This window comes from Actinia tenebrosa, unplaced genomic scaffold (assembly GCF_029948245.1).
Source record: "Actinia tenebrosa isolate PJP-AT-01 unplaced genomic scaffold, QUT_ActTen_1.0 PGA_scaffold7__59_contigs__length_16204524, whole genome shotgun sequence".
Lineage (NCBI taxonomy): Eukaryota > Metazoa > Cnidaria > Anthozoa > Actiniaria > Actiniidae > Actinia > Actinia tenebrosa.
The window spans coordinates 4,044,000-4,068,299 of NW_028292584.1; the positions used below are offsets into that span (position 1 = coordinate 4,044,000).

A 24,300-nucleotide genomic window follows, 5' to 3' on the forward strand; every position below is an offset into this window, starting at 1 on the left:
CAATTCCCGGGCCAGCGCAGGTCATTTTTATATGAGAAAAAAAGTATCTTTGCGTAAGGAAAATTACGCTTATTAGTGGGAGGGGGAAGGCTGGAGGATTCGCAGAAAACCGTAAGAAGTTGTAGACCCCCTCCCCCCTCCCCCTCCCCCTTTCATTCAGTAAGAAATTCATGACCCTCATATTAAGGCAACAAGGGAGCAGCTTTAGTCACAATAAAAAGGTTTGACCCTGCACAGAAGTTTAATTTTTTACTGATGAACCTTCCCTCTGAGGCCCCAGCACTACCCCCCCCTCCCCCCAGCCCTCCCCCTCTCCAATAAAAAAATGTGACATTACTAAGAACAGTCTTCAAATCAGATAGCGAAATTCTATTGTTTTGTCATCTTGTTTGAGCTACATTTGGAATATGCTAAAACGATGACGATATAACAAGCATAGGAGAGGAGGAAGCCTGCGTCTTTTTTAGGTAATGCAAGCCAGCTGCCGTTGGAGGAAAAGCAGCCGAATGGCAATATATTGGAAAAAATAATTTATATAAATATCATATTCATATCGAAGTAAAGAATGTGTCGTCCAAATATGAAATTCATATCCCTGAACCATTGCACATTTTCTCAAGTAGTAAGTCCTTAACCTGCAGCAAAAAAAAAAAAAAGGGAGTGAAAGTTCAGCTAAGTCAGGTTGAAGTTGTTCTTCAAATGTTAATTACTTAACTCGCCAACTTGTTTACGCAGAAGCTGTTACTTTATTGACTTATAGTCAAAACTATTAGCCCTCATTAAGGAATTGTCCATTCATTGTTTATCCCACATTACAGGTACCATTATTAAATATGCAAAAAAGTCACGTGACGGACGCTTTATTTCAACCAAACCACCTGTGAGAATTCCTTGTCGTTTGTGTGTCGTCCCACTATCGACCCAGAGCATACCCACTTTGTTCTACTCAATCTGGAAGATTCCGTGAATCCAGCACTTAAGGTTAGTAGTTTGTTTTCTAGAAGTGGCTGGCAATTGGTTTTCTTGAGTTATTTGTTGAAGGTATTTTTTTTTTCCTTTAATTGCGTTGCATGAAAATTTGAATCAATCTCCAATTTCTTGCGCAAGAAATGTTTTTCTTAGAAACTCGGAATTCACTGTGTAATTTTATTTGCAACCAATATTTTGAAGGCTCTTGAAGAGCAGTCAGTTCACTTCAAAAATAAGTGCAATACTCTTGGAAAACGTTTTCAAGTGACTGCCGCTATCTCGTTTAGAAGGACGTCACTTATATCCTTCTTAACCATTTGTTTGCATTCATAATATCGGTAACTATCTTTCCAATTAGGTTAGTTAAATATATCATCTATCTTGCAAGTATCATATCAATTCAAATTCACCTAAAAAGAAGACAAAATTGAAATATTTTCAAACAACTTCCCCAAAAAATTCCGTAGCTGAGAATATTTTTGCAAATGAAGATTTAGTACTGATAAAACCAATTCGCTTAAATAATTTAATAATTTCTAAAGAGCTAGCTTTAATTTCAAGTTATCAAGCTTAACTTATGTTACCCTCAACTTATTCATTTACTTCTTCCTTGTTTTAAAATCTTGAAAAGTTGTATGGAGCTGAACATCACGAAGTTGTGTTAATTCAAAAATATTTTAAAAGGTTGCTTTTTACGATATGGTTGTTACTAAGACTTGGCTAAACAAACATGAGAAGTATTTCCAGCAGTTTAAAATATTTTTTATTCCTTTTAGAAAGGATTTATAGGCTTCTTGTGTAAAGAGGTCACTCATAAAAGATTGCCGTGAGAGTGAAAAAGAGAGGGGATTAGATGAGCGCGGATCAAGGTACAATCATTTCTAGGTCTTCAAAACTACAACGATCATCAGCGAGTTTTGCTGAAATTGAATTGATTATGCAGATTTGAAAAGCAAGTCTTTGAACTGCTGTAACTCGCAGATCGATTTGGAATTTAGCGTGTTTTGCGGCCGGAGGGAGGAAAATCGGAAAACATGAAGAAACGGACGGACTGAAGGGAGAGACCTAACAAACTCTACTCACATCAGATGCGCAGTCCAGGATTTGATCCAACTGAGACTATACCATCCTCGATATGATTTGTTAAAGGGTTTCCGAAATGCATAATCCAAAAATACGAATAGTTACTAACTATAGCTTTAGTTATCGTCTTGAGTTTTTTTGGCAGACAAAACTTGTATCCTGCGGTGCGCGCGGCTTGCATAATAAGGTAGATCTTTTTCTTATGTTTGCCTATGAGTGCTAATCCAAACTTGATGGGCCATATATATATTCGAAAAAGACTATTCCAAGCTGCGCAATGTCAGAGAAAAATATTTCTGCGTTTTTATATGAAAAATGTCCAAAAACATTTTTTTGTTGATTTTCACCCTAAAATTTCTATTTTAGCTTTTTAACTTTTTTTTTTGGATTGTGAAAATAGGTTAAATCTAGATTTTTGACGTCATTTGATGGTATGTTTTGTTATATACATATAACTGCTTTGAAAAAACTTTAATTGATTTTGAGTATGTGGTATATAAACATATATGTCGACTAGGCGTAAACATGCTGTTGTCATAGTTACTGCCTTAATATTTTATTGCTTGCCATGAATCTTTCTTGTGTGACAAATGAAAAAAATAATATTTCTCTTCAGCGACCACCTCTCGTAATCGACCACCTCTCGTAATCGACCACCTCTCGTAATCGACCACCTCTCGTAAGCTACCATCTCTCGCGTAAGCGACCACTTCTCGTAAGCGACCACAAGCCCCCAAGTGGCCGGCTTTGGAGAGGTCTCTGATATACATGCGATTTATTAATATTTGTTTTTTACATTTAGGACCGGTTTGCTAATATCCATTTGCCACAACACTTCTCCCATCGGTGGTCGGTCTTCGTAAGCCGCCATGGATCCCATCAGGGAGGAAGACGATCAAGTAGATTTCAAGCAGGCACTCAACTTTGAGCTAGAGGCCCTAAAAGAAGGAATCTATAAGCGTGACTTGAAGATAACTGAACTAGAAGACAGCTTTAACTATGAGAGGGAGAAGAGTGATAAACTTGCCGAGCTTCTGAAACTCGAAGAGGCGCGGAATGAAGCAAGCGAGGAGACCATAAAAAAATTGAAGACGAAGCTCGAAGAAACAGATGATTTGATGCGGGAACTCAGAGATCGCTTTGGAGCGAATGTTGAAGAGAAAAACGTGACGGGGTCCTCTGATGAATTACATTCTAGGATTACTGCAGGAGAAAAACCTAACAAGGAACTGCAGAATGAGATGGCAAGGTGGAAAAGTTGCTGTGAGGATCTGGAATCGCAGTTGTCAAAAGAACGTGAAGCACTGCAAGAAGAAAAGCTACAACACGGACAAACTAAATTCAAACTTGCTCAAAGTGAAGAACTACTGAGAACCTTTAGAGATGAGGTTTATAATGGCGAGGAAGGAGGAGAGAGATTCAATAAAGTTGTCAGTGGTTTAAAGGCAAGTATCGATGTCCAGAGCGAAAGAAATATCGAGTTGAACCAGGAACTTCAACGCATCAGGAAAGATGCTGAAGATGGCGACAAGTTGCTCAAATCTTTACAAGAAAAAGCTGAAAAAGACCAAAAGTTGATAGAGGAGCTAAACAACCAAAACGAGCGAGAATACCAGAAGAATGAGAAACTGAGAGGAGACATACAGAGACTAAAAAGAGATATTGATAGCTGGAAGAAGATACAGTCTGACATGAAGACCCAGTACCAGGACCTGAGAGCAATGTACGATGGTGTCTGCAAACACGCTGACGAACAGAAACGAGAAATGTTAGAAATGAAGCTGTTGATGGATCGGGATAAAAGATCTATTGCCAGGCAACGGGATGAGATTGACAAGCTGAAAGGTCGTGTTGCGTCTCACAAGCAGACGTACGACGACCTCAAGAGTAAATACGATGAAAACTTTAAACTTTTGGAAGAGAAAAAATACGAAACTCGTGCGTTGGGAAGTCAGCTCCAAACTGCTAAAAAGACAGTCGGTGAGCTGCAAACGTCGAATAAAGATTTGAAAAAGAGGAGTGATTTTTCACAAAAGGAGTTGATCGAGAAGCACAAGCTTCTGATGCAAACGGAAGATAATGTAAAGGATCTTGAAAGCGCCTTGGAAGAGAAGAATTCTGAGGTTGAAGAAAGCCAAAAGTTGATGAAGGAGGCTATGGAGAAGGCGGAGAAACATAGTCAAGAGGCATCGAATAAAGAGAAAGATTTACTAGACAGAATTGCATTGATACAGAATCTGCAAGGACAGATACAAGCACTGAATGAAGATGTGAAAACCAGGCAAGGAGAAGAGGAAAGACTCAAGCAAGTTATAGAAGACAAAGACAACACAATAGAGAGGAGAGTGAATGACCTTAAAGACAAAGAAGTCGCTATTTGTGAACAAGAACAGAAGATTCTTGAGCTGGAAAGACTTGTTGAAGGAATGGAAAAACTACAAGAAGCATACAAAGGCGAGCTGAAGAGAATAGAGGCAGATATCTCAGAGAAAGAGACAAATATGGATGAATTTGCCAAGCAGATCGTAGAAAAGGATAACGAAATATTGGAAGCAAAAAGGAAGTTTGAAGAATTGACGAACGACTTGAAAGCCAAGCAAGAAGAGTTTGAACGTAAAAGAGGTAAAGAAGACGGAGAGAAAAGAGAACTGAAAGACAAAGTTGAAGATTTGCTGCAAGTTAAAGAATCCAAGGACGGACAAATTCAACAGTTGACTGATGAGTTAGAGGAAGAAAGAAAACGCGTTCATCTGCAAAATCAGCTCTTGAAAGAACTGGAGTTGAAGTTTGAAGCTGAGGATATGACGATGATTGAATATGAAGAAAATCTGAAAAAGAAAAGTGATGAGATTAATGAACTAAAAATGACTTTGGACGAAAAGGATAGAATCATGGAAGAGTTGAAGAGAGAGCTAGAAGAGTCGGCAATTATCCAAGTTTACTTGCAAGAGATTGAAGACTTGAACAAGGCACTCCGAGAGGAGAAAACACAAACGGATGAGCTCAAACAGAAGTTAGAAAACATCCATGTGAACGGAAGTGAAGATGTTTCAAGGGTCGAAGAAGAAAAGAAAGAAGTAATGTTGCAGATGACCAAAGAATTGAAGCGTGAACGACAAACAAGTCAATCTATGATTAACGATTTGAAAGAAGACATAAGAATCTTGGAATGCAGTCTTGAAAATGAAAAGGAAAGGTCGTTGGCATTCGAGCGAGAGTTGGATTTGAGGGATAGACAGTTAAAGAATGAACGGGAGAGCCTTCTTCAACACATCGAAGAGCTGCAAGTACTTCTTACCGAAGAGAAAAAGGAGAAACAAGAATATAAAGACAAGATTGACGAGTTAGAAAAACACATTCGAGACAGTACGAGGAAACGAGAGAGTGAACTCGAAGAGTACGAAAATAAACATTTGCAGATTTTGGCGGAGAAGAAGAGCAGCTTGATTCTCGACCGACAAGAGAAGATTGAAGAATTGAAGAAAGAGATGGACAACAAGAAAGAACTCTTGTTTGAAGCAGATAAACGTCTTATAGAAGCTAACAAGGCTAGAGAGGTCGAACAAAACGAGGTGAGAATTTTGATGGAAGAAAAGGATAATTTGATCGCAAGTTTGAAGCGTGAAAACTCCGAACTACGAAAAAGATGGGAGAAAGAGACTCAATGGATGGAAGAAAATATGCTGAGACAGTCACAAGCGGTAACTGTTGCATCTGAAAGTGAAGATCAAATCAGCACCAAGCCATCTACCGACTGTCTACAAGACGAAGCGATAATTCTTGAAGCTCAAAATGACGCCATCCAGAAAATAAAGCAAAAAATACACTCAGATTTCAACCTTGATAAAGTTTTGCCACATAATGAGCAAACAGAAGAATCATTTTTGGACGCACTGTACGAAGAAAATCAACAGCACAGCCAAACTACAGTAACCAAAGCAGAGAAGCTCCGGACATTGCTCCAAAAGTTAGCTATCGTTCTAGTCCTATCGCCTCTTGCTTACTGTTTGTCCTGCAAATTTTGTCTTACATTTGGAGCTGTTTTGGTGCCACTTTTGTTCTTTATCTATCAGAAGCCCTGGAAAAACGCAAGCGAACAGGAGAAGACTTTACATGATGCTCTAAATGGCCTCACTTTGCGCTTTGCAGCCGAGTGCTCTGAAAATGGAAACCTCCGCAAAACGATTGAGAACTTAAAGCAACAAAGCAGAAATGGTGCAGATTTGAGAAGAGATGATGTGGAAAATAACAATGAATATAGTCCAAGACCCAAAGAAACTCAAGGTGCTTGCAAATGTAACCATCATTGCGAAGAGGAGTTTGCTAATGAAAGAAAAAGATTAATCGACGAACTAGAGAAACAGTCAAAAGAAGAACATGAAAAACAGAAAGAAGAACTGCTGCGCATCAAACAGAAGCAGGAAAGCGACAGGCGACGTCTGCAGAGACAGCAAGCCTTGATTGACAAGCTTGAAGTTATTCTACAAGAGAAGGAGATCAAATCACGTCTTGGTCAGTTCTGGGGCTACGAGGAGTTAAAGATGGCCATCCACAGGCTGAAACATGAACGGGAGTTAGAGAAGAATAAATTCGAGGGAAGCAGTGATGAAGGGATACAGAAAAGGGTTGCTGAGGTCATCGACGAAGCAGTTAGCAAAGAGAAGAGGAGAAAGTTTGAGGCATTGGTTGTTGCTGTATTCTTTTCTGCAGTTCTCGTGGTCTTGTTTTCCTTGAATTCATGTTCGATATTGCCTTTAGCATCGTCTGCCATGGTTGCTGCTTGCTCGGTCTTCTATGCCATACGATCGTGGAGGGAGATAGAGTACTTCAAGAATAAGCTGCAGTCTGAGAAAAACCTCGTCGAAGCTCAAAGCGCAGAGATCAAAGAACTCTCAGTTCTCATGGATAGAGAGTATGATGTGGTAAGCAAGCAAAAACAAGCGATTGAAGTCCTCGAGCGAAGACTGAACGACGAGTACAAAAAGAATAAAGATCATCAACTGACAATAGCTAGACTGACTTGGGTATTTCAAGAAAGCGAAGAAATGAGAAACCTTGTGCATCGTCTTAAAGACCCGAATGGAATGGATACAAACCCGGAGCTACGAAAACTGGCCGAAGATCATGCGAGGGATAAGTTTTCCGTGTTCAAAAGCATGCAACGGCAACTTGAAGAGCACAGCTCACACACAGAGGAACAGAGAAAAGCTATCGATGATCTTAAAAGCGCCACAAATGTCATTGTTCATGCCGCTGAAAAACAGATGTCTGATTTGAAGAGTCACAAGGAGAATAGACCCAAAAATAAGACAATCAAAAAGGTGTTGGGATGGAAATCCTTGCTATTGGCCCTTGCAGTTGTCTCTAGCTCAGTGTCCTTTGTCATCGGTGAGAAGACCTTTGCTGCCGGCCTGCCTCTAGTATTTGCGTTCATCTTTGGTGTCATCAAGATAGTGAAAGGACGAAAAAAGATCCAGCAATCGAATGATTATAACTTTTCAGAAAAAAGGAAAGAAAGACCAAACTTGCAGCGACCAATTTCAAGTATCGAGCAGTATGGCTATGATGTTATCTACGTCGCCGCCTTAGCAGTCTTGTGCTATTACTTCAAGTCCCTATCATTGTCGGTTGCTGTTGCTACGTTTGCCGTAGTCATGGTGATTCGCCTGGCAATCTACTTGTTTTATCGACGCAGAATAATGCGAGATATGTCCTCGTGGAACGACGTGGTGGAAGATTTATGGAGCCAAATCCACGAGAGAACACAGCTTATAGATGTGCAAACTGAGGAAATTCAAACTCTCAAACAGTTGCTAGAAGTAGAAAGAAGTTACAGTAGACATACAGAAAGGTTGTTGAAGGAAGCAAAGGGAGTGAGCGATGAAGGTTTTGTCGATGTTGCCGAAGCTGAGAAGTTGAGGAAGAGAGCTGATGAACTGGAGGCTGAAGATGATCGCCTCGTTAACTACGAGCTTGATGAAATGAAGATTTTCCTGGAGGAGGAGAAGAAAACCAATGTGCAGCTTAGAAAAACCTTGGCAGAAGTTGAGGAAGTTAAGCGGGTGTTGAACAATGAAGTCACGAACCTAAAGCGCAAGCTTGAAATGGAGCAAATTCGTAGGAAGGAGTTAAACATCTCCAAAGAAGAGGAAGGTCTTCTCAAGGACCGTATTGAGGAGCTTATTGAAGACTTGGAAGCCGAGCAGAAAACAAAACAGGAACTGAGTGCGCAGCTTATTGAGGAGAGAAGTTGTCGCGAACTTAAACAGATTGAACTAGAAGATCTCAAAGAGAAGATGAGAGACGAACAGCACATGAATCAAAATCTAAGAGAGCAGGTGCTGCGTCTAGCACGCAACGACGAAGAACCAAAAGAATTGCGAAAGGAATTGTCTGCGACACAAATAGAACTCGAAGAAGAAAGACTAGCTACACAGAGGCAGAATCTGACGCTGATGGAAGCCATTCATAAAATACGAGAACATAACTTAGTCCTGCGAAGACAAGTTGAAGACCTGAGGGGAAGCGTGACGGATGATGTCATGATGCAACAGCTAAAAGAACAGAGTGATGTCCAGCAAGAGGACATTGAAAATCTGCAGACGTTACTGGAAGGAATCAGCAGCACCAAGAAAGCGCTGAAATATCAAGACCTCATCGAAGAACTACAGGTAACTTTTCCCCATTATTACCACTTTTTCCACCATTATGTTGCAGCTTTAAAAACCTTTTTACAGTTGGTATGTTTGCCTTGCCTTTTTCCCTAGCTCTTCCAGCATGGATATTGAAGACGTTTATTGGTTTAACCAGCATTGTCTTGAAATGTTTTTCTTATTTTGAATAACTGGAGAAGCTAACTTGCCTTTGATAACTTCAGAGTTTCCTTGTTGATCTTACTTTATATAGACTATTCGTCAAACTCTGTTCTTCGTGAGAGTTGCAGAACTATATTATTATATATATCTCTTAGAGTGCACGCCATATATCCGTGAATCGAAACCAAAAACGTGTTGTCTAATTGCAGCTATTTTGCTACAGTTATTTCTTTGCAAAACTGGTTCACTGGAGCAGTATATTGGAAACGAAAGAAAATACCTTTACGCGTCTTTATTTGGTTCATGCCTGAGAGAATTCTAGTTAGCTATTTTACAACGAAATAGTTGTGATAACTAAATGCTTTTAAGCGCTACATGGCTAGTAACATAACTCTACACGGATATATGGCGTTCACTCGATTTCCTCGTTGTCATTATGTTGAAATTCTGGAGGAGTTAAACTTGCCTCACAAAGTCTCACATGAACTTGTTTTGCATCAGACTCTTCGTCAGAAGATCGGCACAGAAGACCAACCATCCTCGGATTCACGAGTGCTTCTCGAAGAACTCGAACTCGAAAGAGAGAAAAATAAAATCCTGGAAGAAGCAGTAGAAGAACTGCAGCGACAACAGCAGGATCAGCGCAAGATGTTCGAGTATGAGAGGAGAAGATCTATTGAACTTGCGAGACAGTTATCTGGTGAGGACATACCAATGATGGTGGAAGAAGAATCCAATGACGGTAGGTCGTATTATGAATGTGGTACTACATGAGTCATGAATGTAACTGCATGAAGCCTTGTTAGTGTGAGACGCCAAACCTTTGAGATCGAGCGATCGCGAGATGTGCCGGTTTGTTGTTGATGGTCATCAGTGATGATCAGATGATGATGACGGTGATGTTAGTGGTAATGATGTTCGGCGTTGTGAAACCGAAGTTGTTGATGCTGTAAATGATGATGGTGATGATGATGCTCTTAAATGATGTTGTTGATGATGATGCTGTAAATGATGATGATGAGGATATTGATGATGTTGATGATGATGCTGTAAATGATGATGCTGTAAATGATGATGATGTTGATGATGATGCTGTAAATGATGATGATATTGATGATGATGCTGTAAATGATGATGATGTTGATGATGGTGCTGTAAATGATGATGATAATGATGTTGATGCTGTAAATGATGATGGTGGTGTTGGTGATGATGTAGTCCTTGGTGATGATAAAGTTGTTAATGCTTTCGTTACTGATGTTATAGCTGTTGGATGATGAGGGTCGTTGTTCATGATGACTATGATACTAACTTTGATGACGACGACGTTGTATTAATCTTGTTTGCTATTGCTTGTTTGCTATTGCACCTATTGTTATTTCCGTGTATCGCTGCTGTTGTTAGTTTATTTATCATCTCCGGTTACCATTTTCTTCGTTCCTTGGTTGTACAGACGTAAGCTGTAATAATTAAACCATCGTAACATTATATTCAATATTTTTTCAGAGATCGAAGACACGCGTGGAGTGTTGTACTGGCTGGGTACGAATGGTGGTTTGACTGACTGGAAGAACCCAGGAGAAAGCGGATTGATCCTAATCAGCCGATCCTCGTACGGCCATGGCAGAGCAACAGACGTTGCTAACCGCAAACCATCCTGGTGCAGCACAAGTAACAAGCCAAACCAATGGTGGAAGATAGACTTTGGTGACAAACGACTCGTGGTCCCCACCGCTTATAGTCTGCGACACGGTTGGAGCGGCAACGCCGGTGCTTTGAGGAGCTGGGTCTTCGAGGGGTCGATTGATGGGCGTAAATGGACGGTACTACGTCACCATGACAACGACGATACCATCAAGACTGCCTATGGGTTTGGTTACTGGAAGATTCCTAATCCTAATGAAACGGGATTTCGATATGTGCGCGTGCGACAAACGGGTCCCAATTCAAATGGAAGACATGCCCTGCGCTTATGTGGAATTGAAGTCTATGGCAAACTTCTCATAGAGTAACTATGAAACGCAATGATTTTGTTTTTTAAATTTTATAAATTAACGCCGGTGATTCTCGGGTTTTTGTGGCCCGTGTTCTCGAGGGACAGGTTTCGATCGGTATCCGATTTTATTCCGATTCCATTCCGATACCTTTCCGAAATTCTTACAAGTACTGAACCATGTTGAGGAATATCCTAATTGTAGACTCCTAATAAGCCTTTTCATAGTTTAAGAAGCGATTCCACTGCGCATGCGATTTTATCCCGAATTTCTCACATTCTTTTGTTTAATTAAGAACAAAAAAAGGTTTAGACAAAAGAAGGTAGAAATTCGGGATAAAATCGCATGCGCAGTGGAATCGATTCTTAAACTGTGAAAAGGCTTATTGTACCAATTAGTTCAAATTTGACAAAATATTCTTCACTAAAGAGTATTCCAATACCATCTGTGTTTTTGCATTACTTAAAAATTCCAATAGGGATTTTCTATCAATTTACATTTCTTTTAAAGGAATTATTGTAGGGTCTTGTAAATGTTTATTGTATCATAAATGTAAATTAATTAATTTGATTGTACGTCGGAGGGACAAAATAATGTTAAATGCACACCCTTGATTACAACAGGAATGTTTTTCTGGTTTTTTTTTTTTTTTTTTGATATTTAAATTCACATATTTTTTGTATGTTATGTCATCATGTGCAGCCATATTGGTGGTATTTAACAAAAGATTAATAATTATCCTTCTTTGCTAATACAACCAACACTACTGGCTGAGAACATGTGAAAATCCTGTGAAAAACCTGTGAAAATTATGAGTTCATTTTTTGCATTTCAACATGGCTGCCAAATTTTTGTCATTTGACTCTCTAAGGAACGCTTGTAAACAACCAATTTAAGTGTTTCTTTGTAGGTTGGTTTCATCATTATAGATAAACTGCTTCAACGACCTAAAGATTATAAAATTAACCAAGCCAGAAAGCTTGGTTATAAATTTATAATTTTAAAGTTTTAGAAGCAGTTTATGTAGATTGAAAAAGGGATAGAAACAAAACTTCTAAACCAGTTAAGTACAAAACTTTGTAATGTCTTTAATTAATCACACATACAAAGTTGATTCTCTTACTAGAATATAATCAGTTACAAAAGATAGAGAAGAACCACTCTAGTCACACTTAAACCAATCAAGATGCAGGGTAAAAAGTTGAACCAATCAGGTGAGAACAGAATTGCTGGGTTTCAATCAATTGATAAATGTCTTCAGATCTTATTATCTGCTCCAAATGGTGGTCAAACACTGCCCACAATGTTCTGTCAGCCAGAAAGAATTCTATTGAAAACTTGTGATTCAGCTGATGAACATTCATGCACAAGATAGGAACTGATGTCAATTAAAACTTGGCAATTAGCAGAATACTCAAAATATTCTTCAATTGCACAAAAGAAATAAGGTAATGTTAAATGCACATCCTTGATTACAACAGGAGCATTTTCCTGTATTTCTTTTGTTATCTAATTTCATAAATTCTTTGCTTGCACATTACATCATGGTGCGCAGCCATGTTGCTGCCATTTAACGAATGATTTCTCATTAGCAACATTGTTAAGCACACCAAGATGGCCACCATGTTCTTGTCTTTTTACTCTCTTGGGAATGCTTGCAACCCATCAATAATTGATTGACCCGATCTTACATGTTTAATTCACACTAGCTGTAATGCTGATAAAAGCCAATGGGACAGCCAATCAGGTCTTAGCTTCATTTCTTGGCTCCTGATTGGCTAAAATTGTTATTCTTTGTATTCATTCTGCATCATGATTGGTTAGCTATGTGAGAGTGGTATCCCCATTAGAGTATCTGCACATTGACTAAATTTTTGACAGATTAATCATTACTTTTATATTATAAACTTTTTTATGATACAAATATTAAGGAAAAGTGAATCAAGCACACACTCAATGTACAATGTATAGATCAAATTTAGAACATCCAGTTACATTTACATCAAACCAGACATGTTTCTATTTCTTGTAAATATAGAAGAGTAAAGAAAAAGATTGCATTACAGAAAGATTACTTGTACTAAGAGCTCACCCTACCCCCTAAACCAAGAGTTTTGTAAGAGAGCACCATTCTCAAGAAGTTGAAGTAGTAAGTTTTCCAGTGGTACCTATATTAAGTGGACCCCTTATTTAAGGGACATCCTTGATTGAACAGTCAGTGGCCATGAAAATTTTACCTCCCAATAATTACTATGAGAAAAACAAATCTATATTCAGTAGACACATCTATTAAGCGGACACCAGATCATGCATCCTTCCCTTGAGAACTGTTTCTTTGTTTAATAGCTGTAAGCATGATAATTAGCATGATAAGCTTAATTTTCACAGCCTTTCCACAGAATTCTCCTTAAACTTTCAAGGGCAAAATCTAGATCACACAAGCTTTTTCAAATTCAAAAATCATTGAGTAGCTGTTTTCCTTCATTAAGTTTTGATACTACAAAAACTAGAATCCTTTTTGGTAATTCCTTTGGGTAACTTTGAATAGACCTCTAGCTTTTGCATAATGTTTGCCATTTTGACCACTTGGCATTCTAGAGAATAAGAATCTTAGCTTGAGTTTTATCCATGTAATTTCTTTTTATGCACAACTGTTAACCAACAAACAAATGATACTCGTAGGGAATGACACCTGTTCTGAAATAGGAAAATATTATGCCCCGGGGGGGGGGGGGGGTACTCCCATATATGGACTATACAGAGATGATCCGCTGAACAGGGTATGGTTTTTCGAAGCTTCTTGTCATAAACAGGGTATGCAATTTCACTCAAGTTCCAAGTTCTTCCTGAGTTTCCTGTCATATTCAGGGATTCTACTTTCATATTGACTGAAACTGGTTATTATGGTCGTAAAAAAACGATACGCGAGATGACATGATAATTGAAACAGGAACTCAGTGCAATTAATTATATCTTTTCTCATGAACAGGGTCTACAAATTTGTTTTTTTTTTGTCATAAACAGGGTACCCCTTTCAGAATTCAGAACACCCCTACTCAAATTCTGGCGGAGTACCTCCTCCCCCAGGATTACGCCCAAGGTGAAGAGGTCTTGCTACTCCTAAAGAAATTAAAACATTTAAATATGAAAAAGAAATGAAAATAGGATTAATTCTGGTAATATTGGTTCCCGATATGATAACAGGAAAAAGACAGACAGTTAACTTAATACAGACATTCACAAGTACACAGACAAACCTGACTTATTGAAAATATTAGCAGCTGCAAATATTGACAGAAAAAGTTTCTTAACATTCCATCCTTCTAGACTTAGTAAAATAATAAAGGCTTTCTTGATGAGAATAGTTAAAATCTAATAATATCACATGTCATTCAGTACATCGGTTTCATTTGAGAAACTTGTTTGCTTGAAAAACTTGATTAATAACCAAAATCTCCTTAATAGTAAATACAAAAATAACTACTTTGAAGAGAGAATTTGAATTTTCATCAGATACTCTATAAATGTCTTAATTTCTAACCTGAATTTAATATTTATGGAATCATTTGCTCTTCGAACAAACTTATTCAATTATCATGTAAAAAAAAAGGGAAGAAAGGGAGTTTGGTCGAGTCTTTTATATCCCATTTCTATCGTCTGGCGGCACTAGCTGAACATAGTTAAATGGGAATTTTCCAGTTTTGTTTTTCAGCTCACCAAACCAGGAACCATCTTCATGTTTCTTGATAATTTTAATTAATTCTCCTTTCTGTGGAGGAAAATAAACAAGTAGAATTATAAATATTCTGTTTAACTGGCTGAAAACATGTGACATTCCAAAAAGTCACTGGTAATTTTTCACAGGTTTTTTACAGTTTATTTGATCTCTCCCTTGATTCAAGGGTTTTTCTCTGGTTTTTTTCTTCCTCTGCAATTCGATTTGTGAATTAGCTGTGCCCTGACTTAGATCAGCCCAGAGGTTGTTTCAGGGATTGATCTGTGAGTTAGCAGTGCCCTGACTTAGATCAGACCAGAGGTTGTTTCAGGGTTTGATCTGTGAGTTAGCAGTGCCCTGACTTAGATCAGACCAGAGGTTGTTACAGGGATTGATCTGTGAGTTAGCAGTGCCCTGACTTAGATCAGACCAGAGGTTGTTTCAGGGTTTGATCTGTGAGTTAGCAGTGCCCTGACTTAGATCAGACCAGAGGTTGTTTCAGGGTTTGATCTGTGAGTTAGCAGTGCCCTGACTTAGATCAGACCAGAGGTTGTTACAGGGTTTGATCTGTGAGTTAGCAGTGCCCTGACTTAGATCAGACCAGAGGTTGTTTCAGGGATTGATCTGTGAGTTAGCAGTGCCCTGACTTAGATCAGACCAGAGGTTGTTACAGGGTTTGATCTGTGAGTTAGCAGTGCCCTGACTTAGATCAGACCAGAGGTTGTTTCAGGGATTGATCTGTGAGTTAGCAGTGCCCTGACTTAGATCAGACCAGAGGTTGTTTCAGGGTTTGATCTGTGAGTTAGCCATGCCCTGACTTAGATCAGCCCAGAGGTTGTTTCAGGGTATCAATAAAATAAGATTTTCTCTTGAAGGATATATCATACCTTGAAGCACAGCTGAGTATTATCGTAAGGTACCACACGATCCATTATGGCCACTGCATACTCAAAACCATCATTTGGTATATCCTGGAAAAAATGAAGAAAGAAAGAAATAAATTGATGAAAGGACGAATGAAAAAAAGAGTGAAAAAGAAAGAATAAAAGGGATGGAAATAAAGAAATAAAAGGCATGAATGGATGGCACATGGAATTGAGGATTTAAATTTGATACTCCAATTTAGAGTTGCTCAGGATTAGCCTCTACTTTGTGCAGAATATTCCTGTGTTCCAGTGAGGATTGGTGTAATTTCAAAGTGCGAATTGAAATGATCCAAATTAACCTTTAATTTGGACAGGAAAGAGTATTTGAAAATAATACAATAGCTGCTCATATGGGATTATAGAGCGATGATACAATTAGAGGTCAGTAAATGAGTCTGTAATCAAGGAACACAGCGGGATTCAATAAGACAAAAATGGGTATTTTATTTAATGGTGGAGATACTTATTATAAGTGCATAAACAATCAAGTTTCAGATGCACGTGGGAGACTGATATACTTTAACTTTAGAATCTACAGTAAATCTAAGTAATGGTGAATGCTTAGCATATGTATATCCAGCTCTGAATGCACACAGGATGTTGCTATAAGCATAAAACAATTGAAATTGTTCAAGCATAGTCATTAGTGATGCTATAGTTTCTCTAGTGCTAAGACAATTATACAAGCGTTCCATCCATTTCCTTTTCATAGGTATCTAGCCAATCAGTGTGTGGCTATGATTTTGATACAGACTCACACATACCTGTGGCATAGCAACAGGGGGTGGTGGGGCTGTGCCACCAATGCTGACTCTTGATCGCGATACAGAGGAAATTGAAGAACAGGAAGGAGTTATCTAAAAATATGCAAAACAACACAGCAATAAATTATATAATTATTTTTCCCTGTTTTTATTGCTGTTTGTTAAAAGAGTTGTGCCAAAAATATGTTAATTAGCATTGTCAATCAAATAAATTCTAAGAGTATGGTTCCCATCTAGCTTATGTACTCTCACAATCTATTTGATTCTCAGTACTCTACTGTCATTCATTTAACCTGTCGCAAGAATGTCTCAAACTGCACATAATAGGGCTTCTGACAGAATGCAGAGAAAAAGTTCAAATTATGCTGGTTTTCCCCCCTGATTATATGGGGGAAGAATGGCAAATTATGTGGGGGAAATGCGGGATTACTTAATAATAACAACAAAAAAACACTTCAGTGCTAACAATTTTGTTCTTTTTTCATAAGTCTACTACTTGTGATCGTTTCTTAGAGTTAAGCATCTCGATCTTGCATAAAATCTGAACGTCATTTAATTTACTGCTACCACTTTAAGACAAACATTTATAGCAAAAAAAAATGCTGAATAGTAACGAGCTAGTGCCATCTTGAAAATTACTAGTTACCAGACCCTATAATGATTTCTAACTTGTAGTTTTCACAATAACAAGATGGCGTAAGATAAATAGAGTTTTACGATGCTTGTTGCTTCAAAATTTAGCAAGTAACTTTTAAAAAAAATTTGCTTCTGACCAAAATCAAGGGTTGCTGATTTATGATACATTTTCTTCTTGATCTTTGAGTTTTCTTTAGATCTTTGACAAATTATGTGAGATTATGCAGAACGAGTTAAATTATGCGGATCCGCATCTACACATTCTGTCAGGTGCCCTGACAGCAATGAAAACAGTGGTTAGTGATAATGATCATTATTATTAGGGTGCCATCATCATCACCATCACACCTTGATCATTCATTATCATCATCATCAGCAGCAATGCTATTGCAGTACTAATGCTATCACGGCACCAATAGCTATAGTTACTAAGCCCGATAAGTTATTTCCTGGGTACTTTACCATAATCTGTAATCCTTTCTCTATAGGTGTAAAAACTAGAACTCTTTCATTATATGGTAGTAACATTGATTGGTTACAGTAATAATTATACAGCTTCTCATTAATCCCATATAGGTAACTGTCCAATTATTTTCTTAATTGGACAGGTCTCGTTGATATGGGATAAATTAGGCAGCTACATAATTAATAGGTAATGGGATTTCATGCTCCCCAATCAAGAAATAATTAGACTCGAAAAATTCCTCTGACTGCCAAATTGGACTCGGCCTACCGCCTCATCCAATTTTGGAAGTCCTCGGAATTTTCCTCATCTAATTATTTCTTAATTGGACAGCATGGAGTCCTATTACATATACTAATAGATTGATTCATAATAATACCAATGATGACAAAAGGTATTTCTTGGATATTAACATTTCGATTGAAATTTGAAAATCAAAATTTTTCTTTTCTCAAAATTTGTGATTTTTTTCCCCAAAAGTCCATTTTTAACACAAGAAAGTGAAACAATGAGAGCTAGAACTGTACTATTTGACCGACAATGATGTTAGTATTGAATCAGATCTAGAACTATAGTGGTTAGCTGTTACATACCAACTGCACGTATGGTTTGGGAATCATCCCCTCTTTTCCTGAACTGTCTCTCGCTCTCCACCAATGTTCCTCTTCCTTTTTTATCACCGTTAAAACATCTCCTTTTTTGAAGGGTAAATCCTCGGGATCCTTTCAATAAATAAATAAATGAATAAGTTAGTGAATCATTTGGGTTTACAAAATAATAATTTGCTAGACCCCAAAAAAATCAACTAATTTTTCAAATTTTTTTTTTTTTACCTTTCCAAGGAAGTTAAACATTGCTTTAACTTTTTCACAGTGTTCATCAGGTTTTGGGACCTACAAAAAACATTATTTTCCATTATCAATCATTATTATTACCATTATTATTATTATTGAAATAATACAGTATATCACTTTTGATTTACTACTAGTACCCATGCATGCTCAGAGAATGGAGCATTGTGCTGACACCATGTACTGTATATTTATGCATAGCCAGTGGACAACAAGCTTATGGCCCTCATTTCATAATGAAATTATAATAATGTAGAGTCTAATTTTGTGGAGGGTAGAAAACTGGAGAACCCAGAGAAAAATCCCTGAAGCATACATGTAGGAAAAAAACTAAGACAAGTCTGGAATCGAACTCATGACGGATGACCACAGTTGTAAAATTAAGAGGCTGCACCTTATTAGCAGCACACACATGCATGAATGGGGAAAAAATGCTTTTTTATCTTTTTATATGATAAAACAAATAGAATTAAAGCTTATCTCCATCACTGCTAACCCTTCTCTTTAAATCCAAGCATATAATAACTAGCCTATTCTTCTGGGCCTGGTTGTAAGAAGGGTGGATTGTGCTATATCCAACGGATAAATCTTTATCCAATGGATAAGTCAATGCTTTTATCCAATTTTATCGGTCGAATAGCGGTATCCACTCTTCATACAGTACAACCAAATCCTGATTACTTATTAACTATTTATTATTATTATTATCATTGACTTACTGGTTCTTTCAGTGTAGTTGTATCCAAGAAATGTTTTTTATAAAAATCAATGATATCTGGAATGTCTTTGAAAGTCTGTTCTCCTATTTGATAGCATGATCCTTTGAAGTTGATAATGTAATGGCTAACTTTGGAACTTTCGCTGCAACAATAAAGGAAATAATTTCATTAGAACCAACAGTTGTCATGCATTACACTTGGCTTTTATACATTGCGCATACAAAATCGAACACATAAGAAATTAATTGTGCTACTTAAACAAAAGAAAACCTTACAAAGGGTTTTGGATAATCTAGCTTACTGTTATTCTTATCTTCAAGAGTTTAGTTTTAGCGCTATAGCACCATATGCAAGACATTTAGGCCTAAAAAAATTCGCAATTATTTACTGAGATTTTAACATTGTGTAGTTCCAAAAATTATCCATACCCCCCTCTGAGGAGTTTTTTAAGACACCCCCCTACCCCCGGAAATTCCAAATTTCTTCCATACAAACTCTGTAATTTTTGTTCCTTCTCTGACCCCCCCACAGTTCGGAAATTCCAAATTCCTCTGTGGGGTGGGTGTGGATAATTTCTGGAACTACACATTCTTTGTTTGTCTTTGTTATGTCAAGTGAACTGTGCTGAGTAGAAATTCAGTTTTCAACTTTATCTATTATTCAAAAAAGTATGAATAACTAGGCAATAATCAAACATTTGATTGACGTCAGCCAAAAATAAAAACCTAGTTCCAATTCATGTACTGCTAAAGCGGCAGTGTCTAGCTGCCATGTATCAGTATTATTGAAAACAAAAGTTATTTGCCTGCACTTTGACAACACTTGTCACTTTGTTGGCATTTTGAATTGTCTGGCAAGCAAGTAGGAGGTTGATTTACTAGTTAATATAACAGAAATTTGTATTGCATGTTGTGCAACAGCATTTGATGGGCAAAAATATCAAATGTTATGATATCCACAATATAACACAGCAGGCCTTATTATAATACATGTATATATAAGGGTAAACTAAGTTCATTTACATCGTTGAGTAAGACTTTCTGTTGTTCTGAAACTTTATGTCACATTTCTAAATAGACCCATTCAGCTTCAAAGACATAATGTCTTCCCATTTCAGACAATCAGCACATCATATCCTCTTTGTTATAAAATTATTTGCTTAAGGTTTAAAAATACTTAAAGGAAAATAATGCATGACCCAAAATGGGAAAAATTTCAGCCCAAGCTTATAAGGTGGCTCAACCCCCTCACGCTTGACCGCTACCTTCCACTTTTGGAACGCTAGTGCATAAACGTCTTTTATCCGATTGCAAATCTTTTTTGCACATAAGTCACATAAAGATTGAATTAATATTTGATGCAGTTTTTTATGAGATCGGATGTCATAACACGTGATTAGGATGACATATTTAATTTCGTTTAGAAAATAATTTTAGTCTTGCAGAGCGTTCAACACTAAAATGCTTCGTACCACATAATTATATACTAGATGCCTCCATTTGTGGGGATTTTTGAAAAAATCTATCTAGCTAATAATGAGATATTTGAGATTATTTAAATATAGTGCATAATCTACTTCAAAACTAAACAATGGATTTCATACGGCCGAAATTAATATTTCAGAGCTATATATTCACAAAAGTCATTGCTCATTTAGTTTTACTCTGTATCTAGTTTTAAAAGGAACATTTTGAAGGTAATCGACTTATGCGATTTTGTGAAAACGTATAGTGCAGAAGACGGGGTAAACATTTGATGCGCACTTTTCATCGCAGTTTTCTAGTCAATCTTACTAGATCTTCCATTATTCTAAAATTCGCTGATCATTTCTCTCAAAATTACGTCAGGATACAAATTAGAACTTAAACTAATATTACACAAAATTGCAAGACTATTGAACTCATTTAAAGCAATCTAAAGCGAACGAGAAATACAGAAAACATTGATCGTTTCCCAACGATTTGATGCTCTGGGAATTCTATTGTTTGCTATTGATCATAGCATCAAATTCTTTAGCACCATGCACGGTCTCATCTCACTTGGCTGCTTTCCGATTTATCCCCGAAGTTTGGTAACAAACAGTTTTTTTTTTATTCAAACGTGGGACGTTTGTCATGATGTACTTTGTCAGTGTGAGTGAATAGAATCGGCGAACATGCCTCAAATTAAAACTTCAAGAAAGAAGCGAGCAAGACTTTTGAGTTTAGATAAAGAACCATACTTCGGGAGTAAATTGGAAAGCAGCCAAGCGAGATGAGACCGTGCATGGTGCGAAAGAATTTGGTGTTATGATCATTAGCAAACAATAGAATTCCCAGAGCATCAAATCGTTGGGAAAGGGAAAATGTTTTCTGTATTTCTCATTCGCTTTAGATTGCTTTAAATGAGTTCAATAGTCTTGCAATTTTGTGTAATATTAGTTTAAGTTCAAATTTGTATCCTGACGTAATTTTGAGAGAAATGATCAGCGAATTTTAGAATAATGGAAGATCTAGTAAGATTGACTAGAAAACTGTGATGAAAAGTGCGCATCAAATGTTTACCCCGTCTTCTGCACTATACGTTTTCACAAAATCGCATAAGTCGATTACCTTCAAAATGTTCCTTTTAAAACTAGATACAGAGTAAAACTAAATGAGCAATAACATTTGTGAATATATAGCTCTGAAATATTAATTTCAGCCGTATGAAATCCATTGTTTAGTTTTGAAGTAGATTATGCACTATATTTAAATAATCTCAAATATCTCATTATTAGCTAGATAGATTTTTTCAAAAATCCCCACAAATGGAGGCATCTAGTATATAATTATGTGGGACGAAGCATTTTAGTGTTGAATGCTCTGCAAGGCTAAATTTATTTTCTAAACGAAAACAAATATTTCATCATAATCACGTGTTATGACGTCCAATCTCACTAAAAACTGCATCAAATATTAATTCAATCTTTATGTGACTTATGTGCAAAAAAGATTTGCAATCGGATAAAAGACGTTTATGCACTAGCGTTCCAAAAGTGGAAGGTAGCGGTCAAGCGTGAGGGGGTCGAGCCACCTTAAGCCAAGTGGTTCATGTGATGATGTTGTATTGCAGCAGTCTAGATGCATGGGTGACTACAAGCTACATCTCACTATTCTTACATATTATGGCTACTTTTTATAGACATGCAAACTTGGTAGCTACAAACTACATGCTGAAATTATTTATTTATTTTTTGCTTCCGTCAATCAAAACTAATCAGTCAGTTCCTTATATTTTTGACCGGCTGCAGTGAAAAACCAAAATCCGATGGGAAAAACGCAACCATAGAGTTCGCTTGTTTATAAAAATAGTTAACAATGCATGTCAAGTGTTACAATTATTTATCATGAAAAATTGAAAACTGTAACAGTTGCATGTCTTGTAGCTAGGTCTGTGTAGGGTACCGCTAACATGATAAAACCATAAAGATTTAAGCAATTGCATAAAATCAAAAATCATGCTTCCTGTTCATTTTCTCTGAAACCATGGTCTCTTTCTGTGAATGCATATAACGTAAGTCATTATAAAATATGTTTTTTGAATCGGAATATGAAACTTTCAATTTCTCATAGAAAATTCTTGGAAGCACAGGCATTTTTTGTGCATGTATATGGTCGACCCCTTTGAGTAAGCTATATATATATATAATAGGGAAATGTAAAATGTTAAATTATTTCTTCATTGTGATTTAGACGGACTATTTTAAAGTATATATACATTGGGACACATTTACAGTATTACCAATTGTTTATAAAATTCATGCCCTCGGGCAAAAACGTAATAAATGAAATAGTGAATTTTTGTGACATCTTAAAACTACAATGAATTACGAAACTCGTACTCTCATCAAACTGTGGTTTTCTTGCAGGTCTTGAAACCTTTTAGCCACCATATATATCAGCATATTTTTGAAGTTATCTTAGAGGTTAGTGTAATATTTAAGTTACTTCCCTCTCTATTTCGCTTTGTGACAAGTATTGCTAGACATATTCGGTCTTATGCAAACAGTTTACTGCCTTGTACCAAGCATTTCAATGATAATATCGTATAAAAATATTAAGGGAAAATAATCCAAAACTTTGACTTTTAGTGATACAAAGAGATTGAAGTAGGTAATTGGAAAATGTTTACAAAAACGGATCACAAAAACTAAAAGGTATTGTAAAAGATAGGACATGTTTTTGGAGCCATATTTATGGTATATTTTAGAGATATTTCAATCAATAGGTGAATGTTGGATGCCAATTATATATTTAAAGATCTGTTTTGAGATGACATAAAAAGTAGTTATGGATTTAGAACGATCAATGTGTTTGCAATTCGGAGATCTCACGGGAAGTGTTTTGCTAAGACTTGATTTTACAATAACAGGATCAATGTGTCTCGAATTGGAGATCGGAATGAGACAACTACACCTCTTACCTTACTGATAACACGTAGTCTCCAGGGATTGATGAACTGTCTCGTACGAGAAACGTCCCTGGGCTTTTTCCACTGAGTATACTTTCCGTTTTCGGTCTTGAGAGGTACCCGTGAAACCAGCTTTTAGTTAATAAAATATCACAACTTTAGAACGCATTTTTACGACTTTAAGCAATTTTTTTTGGCAATTTGAACTCACCCTTGAGTAAATACACCACTCATTATACAATATAAAGTTTGATTTCTCTACAAACCAATCGAGAAACTACAGAAAATACAGAAAGCGAGCTGAAAAACGACCTTGAGGCTCTCGAAGACGTTCAAATTTGCCAAGTCAATTGATCACTCAAACGTCCAACTTCACTCGCATCTTTCAGCTACGATTTCTGATTAATGCCTTAAAACTTATTCCTCTGATATATCAGGAGTAATCCAGCAGATTATACTCGAGTAAATAGTGGTAGATCGCCGTTAAACACGATGAACATGGAGGTTTGTTCCCCAACGAGTGAACATCCGCAAAATTCCGGAAATTGACTTTGGAAATCAAAAGGGACTGGGTTGAGCTGGAATGAACCAGTTTCGTAACACAGGGTGACCAGTATTACGTCATTATGAGTGGGAGGATTTTTCGGCCTCCACATTCGTACCCATCCCCCTCCCCATCATTTGATGTTTTGACGAGACAGCCATATTACTCGTACTTTTTTATTCATCCATGTATTCTCATAATGTAAACTGATGAATCCATACGATTAAGAATCCAGGGGTGTAGCCAGATTTTGCCCTTGGGGTGGGGTAAGGGGATCAAAACCATTTCCGAGATTGGCAAGTTGAACTTATCACATGACTACATAGATCTTTATGTTTCTACAGCATGGTGGGGTAGGGGGAATGGGCCTCCAAGCAATAGTTTATGAGG

The 24,300-nt window shown here is 37.2% G+C and overlaps 2 protein-coding genes across 2 annotated transcripts; one reads left to right on the forward strand and one right to left on the reverse strand.

Annotated features, from left to right (window-relative positions):
• Positions 1-391: 391 nt before the first annotated feature.
• LOC116308599 (uncharacterized) lies at positions 392-12,930 on the forward strand. The gene is made up of 4 exons (XM_031719059.2): positions 392-981; positions 2,855-8,723; positions 9,369-9,609; positions 10,374-12,930. The coding sequence occupies exons 2-4, from the start codon at positions 2,922-2,924 to the stop codon at positions 10,877-10,879; spliced, it is 6,549 nt and encodes a 2,182-aa protein (XP_031574919.2). The 5' UTR covers positions 392-981; positions 2,855-2,921; the 3' UTR covers positions 10,880-12,930.
• Positions 11,925-23,924, reverse strand: LOC116308625 (adapter molecule crk). Its single transcript, XM_031719097.2, has 8 exons — positions 23,578-23,924; positions 23,379-23,498; positions 18,936-19,077; positions 18,199-18,258; positions 17,959-18,087; positions 16,267-16,359; positions 15,464-15,547; positions 11,925-14,630 (listed from the first exon to the last, which is right to left on the reverse strand). Exons 1-8 carry the CDS (start codon positions 23,598-23,600, stop codon positions 14,499-14,501), a joined length of 783 nt encoding a protein of 260 aa, XP_031574957.2. The 5' UTR covers positions 23,601-23,924; the 3' UTR covers positions 11,925-14,498.
• Between the last annotated feature and the right edge of the window lie 376 nt (positions 23,925-24,300).